Source organism: Nicotiana attenuata, unplaced genomic scaffold (genome assembly GCF_001879085.1).
Source record: "Nicotiana attenuata strain UT unplaced genomic scaffold, NIATTr2, whole genome shotgun sequence".
NCBI classification, from domain to species: domain Eukaryota; kingdom Viridiplantae; phylum Streptophyta; class Magnoliopsida; order Solanales; family Solanaceae; genus Nicotiana; species Nicotiana attenuata.
The window spans coordinates 26,681-33,268 of NW_017675132.1; the positions used below are offsets into that span (position 1 = coordinate 26,681).

General features: G+C 34.9%; 2 protein-coding genes across 3 annotated transcripts in view; one reads left to right on the forward strand and one right to left on the reverse strand.

Annotated features, from left to right (window-relative positions):
* The window catches only part of LOC109219701 (E3 ubiquitin-protein ligase RLIM-like), a 6,525-nt gene extending 5,141 nt beyond the window's left edge, over positions 1 to 1,384 (forward strand). For both annotated transcript variants that reach the window (XM_019384175.1, XM_019384176.1), the window contains 2 exons: positions 531 to 641; positions 748 to 1,384. In XM_019384175.1, coding sequence (XP_019239720.1) covers positions 531 to 641; positions 748 to 829 — 193 coding nt within the window. In that variant the 3' untranslated portion in view covers positions 830 to 1,384. The remainder of the gene's footprint in view (positions 1 to 530; positions 642 to 747) is intronic.
* A 494-nt stretch (positions 1,385 to 1,878) lies between these two features.
* LOC109219704 lies at positions 1,879 to 4,944 on the reverse strand. Its single transcript, XM_019384178.1, has 5 exons — positions 4,444 to 4,944; positions 2,858 to 3,667; positions 2,679 to 2,758; positions 2,513 to 2,584; positions 1,879 to 2,423 (listed from the first exon to the last, which is right to left on the reverse strand). The coding sequence occupies exons 1-5, from the start codon at positions 4,774 to 4,776 to the stop codon at positions 2,096 to 2,098; spliced, it is 1,623 nt and encodes a 540-aa protein (XP_019239723.1). The 5' UTR covers positions 4,777 to 4,944; the 3' UTR covers positions 1,879 to 2,095.
* Between the last annotated feature and the right edge of the window lie 1,644 nt (positions 4,945 to 6,588).

Sequence of the window (6,588 nt, forward strand, 5' to 3'; positions counted from 1 at the left end):
TGTACCTGTCGTAAAAACTACCTTAGACTTCGTGTCCCCCCCAACCCCCCCCCCCCCCCTAAAAAAAATAAAAATCCCAATCTCATTTAACCATTTGGCATTGTAGAGACGAAGAGATGAATGTTTGGATTAGTTACCGCATTGAGTTTGGTAGAATGTGTTTAAAAATAGGAGTCTGCTTTGAGAAAAAACAGAGATATTGTTTGAGAAGATGTCACCTGAATTATCAAGAGGTTCTTTTAAAAAAAAGGTTTAAGGAAAGAGGTTAAACTTTTTGGCACGAACATCCATTAAGAAAAAGCATTTCTTGAGACGAACTAATTAAAGCAGGTGAATGAAAATGGGTTGGAAGGAGTAGCATTATACGAAGACGAGTTAAAACCAGTTACTATGTGCAATAAGATGTCAAGCAAGTTTTTTCCTGACAACTGATATGATGTAGTTATGTGGTAGTAATTTTATATGTCAGACTATCATGTTTTTTGATGGTTCTAGTTTTGTAATTTATGATCATGCTATACAATTTGTAGGTGTCACATATGCTTAGCCGAGTATGAGGACGGAGATAAAATACGAGTTCTACCTTGTCACCATGAGTTTCATGTATCATGTGTGGACAAATGGCTCAAAGAGATACACGGGTAACATGAAACTGCACCTTACTCTTGATTTACGTTTCTATACATTAGTTCTATTCTCTCACCGCTTTACTAACATGGTGTTCTTCCATATGTTGCCTCTTCACAGTGTATGTCCACTTTGCAGAGGAGACGTCCGAAATGGTTTTGTTGAAGGTTCAGTTTCTAACTCAGCAGCACCTTCTCTTTGAGGTATCTCTAGTGTAATAGAGAGGAAAAGGGAGGGGAAGAGGGAAAAGGAACGCACGCTAAAACCTGGCTCCATAATTTGTTATTTGGTAAATATAGCAAAGGAAAGATTGTTGTATCACTTACCGGAGCATGTTGAAAATGGAAGGATCGGATCATGGGTAGCTTCAGTTACCCCAAGTTTTCTTCGTTCGCCTTGTTCTCAACACAAGGTGAGAGAATAAGGGCCTCTTCCTTTTCTTCTTTCTGACTTTGCCCCATGCAATTTTGTGGAGAGCTTGTACAGATGTATATGGCAGATTTCGCTCTGCAATGCACCCTTGTTAAGAAGGCACATTTTAATGTTTATCGAACAGATAATATTACAATGCACATGCCACTGTACTTGGTGGATGTGTCTTAGGAAATAGGTAAACATATGTATTCTCATTAATGTATACAGATATGTCTGTAATAGGGGAAGTTCCATATCTATATATGATATTATAGTAGACACTTTCATAGCCAAGATCTGGCTTGTCTTGCCTGCAATTGAAATCCTTGCTCGTTTTGTTTTATCATTTTGAGATGAGAAGTCATATATTGATACAGAAGTCAAAAGTAATGTCAGCAGACAATTTTCTGCATTCTCCCTCCATACCCCCCCCCCCCCCCCCCCTCTCGCCGGATGCTATATCGATAGGGGCGACCCTGGCATCCGTGAAGTTTGGCAAAAGTTTCATGTATTATGTCTTTAAGAAATAGTGATTTTTTAGTAGAGGGCACCCTATTGCACAGATTTTCGTTGAATCCAAAAGTGCACATCCGATCTTCAAATCCTTGGGCGGAGTGTACTTGTGGCTATAGTACAAGTGTGTGCAAGCTAGTCTCGAAACCACTATTATAAAAGATATAAATTAGTACCATAAAAAGTACTCCAAGTAACAAATTTTTATACTAACATAGTCGGGACATGATTGAAAAGTTGTAGCTAAAGAAAGTTTTCTCAAGTAGTATGAAGTATAGACAAGGAGGACAAAGATGTTATAACTTATGTTTTGGCACCATTCAATATGGTTGTCAATCACATTTACTATGAATGGCAACATGTCCAACATAAATAAACAGGAAAAAACCATCCAAAGATGATTTACATTAATGTTGAATACATTTAATAAACATATCTCTGGTAGAGCACACCATTTGGAGGCTACAGCTATAAGTAGAATCCATTACAAAGAAAGCTGATTAGTTCTCAGCTTTCTTTCATTGTCCAAATGACTTTACTTTTAAACATCAAAGAAAGGATTATATTTGAGGCCCTTATCAATGCTACTATTAACATAAACTTGACCACTCTTCAAAGGAGAAGTGAGTTTGGCTTGTTTAGAAGGAAATGTATGATGATCTTGTTGAGGTGCAAATAGATTTGGATGGCAATTTTCATCATCATCATCACCACTTTCATCAAATGTTGTCCATCTTTTTGAGTTGTTCTTCTTCTCCCTTGTTATAATACCACCACCTCCTCTCAAGTTTCCCATTTCTCCAACATGGTTCTTGAATTCCTTCCTTACAACATCCAAAACAACATCTGCATATCGATCACACCATGTTCTGAAATCATCAAAGAAAAAAGTTCAGAAAAATTAGTGTTAAGTAATGTCTGATTTCGCGTACACAAAGTAGTACAAAAGTGTGCTTACTTAGGGAAGAACTTTTTAAGGTCAGCCTTGTCAACTGGAAGCCTAGTTGAAATTGCTTCAATCTGATCATCTCTGTTGTGCGATAACAATTAGTAAAAATCCAACTCTATTCAACAAGTCTAAAAACACTAGTAAGAGTAACATAACGAAACAGATTTTTGCTTACGTTAACTCAACACTTGAATTTTTGGCACCAAGTTCTGTTTGAATTCTTGACAGCTCTTTCTTGATACTGTCTCCTAAAACCTGCAAATATGCAACAAAAATGGCTGATTAGATCTCAAACAGGATCACAGATAAGTATATAGAACCTACTTTTCTTCAATAAACGTGTTTGTATGAGACCTTATCGACAAAGAAATCCGAAGGTGCACCGTTAGGATGCAGCTTTCTTTTAATCTGCTTAGTATCTGGACCTTCTCCAACAGGTTCTGCAACAAGCTGACCTAAGTAAGTTCCACCATCCGATTTCTCATCAAGCGACAATGGAGCTGTTTCATCTTCACAGTCATTTTTCTTCCACTTCTTGAATCCTTCAAATCCCCATTGTTTTTTCCCTGATTTCGTCTTTCCTTCAGATTCAGGCTCAGCACGTTGATGATCATCGCTCTGCCCTTCGTTTTGTTCTCTTAAAAACAGACCTTTAAAAGGTTTTTTTCTTGATTTGTCACCTCCACTTTGCTTCTTTACTTTCATTGGTTCACTAGGTAAGCTCTCTACCATAAGAATAGACTTAGTTTCACAATCTGTTTCCTTCAAATGAGTATTCCAAAAGGGATTTTCTGTTGAAACACCTAATTCATTTCTTTCATATTTAGAATCTTGCTTACAGTTTTCACCAAGTATGCCCCTTTCTTCTTTGATCTTTCCATTTTTATTCGACGATGCAAAGCCAAAAACTGAAGCAGCCCCTCCTTTGATTTGCTTGATAGCTGAGTTTTGCTTTTGCTTCGAACTCGAATTCTCTTTGCCAAGATAGGATTTTTCATCCTTTAAATCTATAACAGACCATTCCTCATCTGTGCCTTCTTTCTTTGATCCAACAACTACATGTTTTGCCTCAATCTCAGCTCCTTGAACTGCTAGCCTTTGCAATAATGGCCTCTTTGATGTATGATACTCTTCCTCTGATATACATTTTGCATACAATAACTCCTTCATGAAGAAGCACCATAAAAAATTTAAGCTTTACATGAAAAACCAAATATTTATAAAAAAAAAAAAAAACAACCAAAAGCAAAAGGAAAAAAATAACCAAACTCCCACAAGCTGAAATTTCAGTTTAATTTGGAAAATGAACAACCTTAGAAAAGATTAAAGCTTTACAGGAAAAACAAAAATTCATTAAAAAAAAAAAAAATAAACACAACCAAAAAGACTCCAAGCCTCTAACTCCCAAAAGCTAAAATTTCAGTTCAATTTTGAAAATGTAATTGCGATTACAAATAAATGTAGCTATCTATGGTTCATCTTAAATCATGATAAAAAATCAATAATCACTTCACCAAAGGACACAAATCGCAAGAATTGAGACCAAATTAAAAGAAAAATCCCAACTTTACAGAAAAATTTAAGCTTTACAAGAAAAACCAAAAAATTATAAATAAATAAAAAACTTATAACCTTAATAAGAAGAAAAATCTAACTCCCAAAAGCTCAAATTTCAGTTTAATTTGGAAAATGTACTTGACTAATTCCTTAAAGACGAGCAACTATATAAAAATTTAAGCTTTACATGAAAAGCCAAAAGTTTATAAAAAATAACAACAACCAAAAGAAAAAGAAAAACACCCCAGCTCCCAAAAGCTGAAATTTCATTTCAACTTGGAAAATGTACTTAAAATTACAAATAAATTGAGTTTTCTACTTCTTTTTCCCATCAAATGACACTAATTGAAAGAATTGAGACAAAGTGAAAAAGGGAAAATTACCTGCAAGAAGATCAACTTATCCCTTAAAATGGAAGAATGTTCATGATCAGCAGGAGACGCGATAAGGGTATCGAGCAGATGTGATCTGAAAGCAGAAACCTCAGATTCAGCCAAGATTCCTTCTTTACAAAGACCCATCAAGTTAAGAATTTGATGAAAAGATTCTTGTTGCCATTTAAGGTTGTCGGATTGCTGCTTTGACAACCTTTGCTCAGCAGCTACAATCGCGGGTAATCGCCTTTTCTTGAAAGGAAATGGAAGAATGGTTTTGCAAAGTGAAGTGATTGAATCATGAAGTGAGCTGTAGTATGTTGGTGTGTATGAATAAACCATTCTTGAATTCAAAAAAAGAAGTCTTTTTTTTTTTTTTTTTTTGTATGTGAGGATTTGATTTGAGAATTTAAGGTATGAATTGATCCTATTTGTATTTTGAATCTGAAATTTTTTTGTATGTTTTGATGGTGAAAGGTTTTGTTGTAATGAACAGAGGTTCCAAACGGTCAGTGGAAAGACTAGCCGTTGGAATTTTAAAACGTTGAGCTAGTATACGATGCCGTGTCATTTTCTAAAGTTTCAACTGTTTCTGATTTTGTTGGGAGAAATTCAAAAATAGCCAGATTTACCACTGGTCGTTGAAAAATAGCCAAGTTTTAAAAGTCATCGAAATTTAGCCACTTTAAATCTGAGCGAAAACACTGTTCAAAATTCGGAAAAATACGCCCGCAAATTTTACGGGAGTTCCAGCATAAGTATGCTTAAACTCCCGTAAATTTTACTTTTACGGGACAATAACTATGCTGGAACTCCCGCAAATTTTACGGGAGTTCAAGCATAATTATGCTGGAACTCCCGCAAATTTTGCGGGAGTTCCAGCAAGTATAATTGTCCAGTATAATATACTGGAGTTTGGAGCACTGGTGCTCCAGTCTCCCGCAAATTTTACAGGAGTTAGTAAAGTATACCGGTCCAGCATAATATGCTGGAGTTCGTACACAAATGCACCAGAACTCCCGTATATTATACTGGACCGGTCCCTGTTGCAGCAAAATAGTGGCTATTTTTCATTGACTTGATAAACGCTGGCTATTTTTCATTGACCAGTGTGAAAACTGGCTATACCATGATATTTTAACGATTTTGTTGGATGCGTTTTGGGCCCTGTTTGGACAAATTATAGGCCCAATCACAGCAAGCCCAGTTACACTTTTTGGACAATTACGGTTGGTTTACGAAAATGTCCTCTTTTTGGGTCAGTATTTAGATTTTGTCTATATTTTTAAGGGAAACTACCAGCTATGTCCATTTATAAGTAGCTCATTATAAAAATTGATCAATTCATAAAATATATATTACTAATATTAGCCAATTAGATATTTGTAGCAAAAAAGGTCAAATTTTTACTTTCTTTTGAGTGTGTGTTATTAGAATAGATCTTAAGGAGCTTGAATCTCAGTTTTGGGATGATTTGGTGAAGTTTTGAAAATTCGAAGTAAAAACTCAACATGAAAAAAAAGATATGTGTATCACATATGTATCATATTTGTATCAATTGTGTATCACATGTATATCCATGTATATCTGTATGTGAGATACATGCGTGCGTGATACATGTGTCGATGAAGAATTTTTTTGAACTCGATTTAATTACGAATTTTGATCCAAAACCAGTCCAAATCGCCTCCAATCTTCCTCAAATTTTGTATATTGACTTATCTATATGTTTTCAATGAATTTCAACTATACCTAATGAAAAAGTTCCTTTTTTGCTTAGATTTTTGGAATATTGTATTTTTTTATATATTATTTCATCACCTTATTTGCTACCTCATCCATGAAATTTCCTTTCCGTCTTGCATCTAGTGTTGCTAATCATGCTTAAAAATATGGAAGGAGATTTTTGCATGTGATTATTTGAGAGAAATAACTTAATTTATTTGGTTTTTCAATTTTTATATGTGCTTGGCTAGTTTTGGTAAGTCTATGACTAATGGCTAGGGGTTGGTAAGTTGAGACTTATTTGGGATATTTGTGTAAGTTTTTCTATTTTTAAAAGTTATACAAATATAACCAAAGGCGGAGCTAGGATTTCAATCTTATGAGTTCGAGATTTTAATCCTTTTAAGTGTAAATTAATAATTTGTACAC

Coding starts and splice junctions, on each gene's coding strand:
- LOC109219704 (XM_019384178.1), bottom strand. CDS start 4,776: ATGGTTTATTCATACACACCAACATACTACAGCTCACTTCATGATTCA. Junction 3,668..4,443: donor ATAAGTTGATCTTCTTGCAG/GTAATTTTCCCT, acceptor TTCTTCATGAAG/GAGTTATTGTATGCAAAATG. Junction 2,424..2,512: donor CTTAAAAAGTTCTTCCCTAA/GTAAGCACACTT, acceptor TGATGATTTCAG/AACATGGTGTGATCGATATG.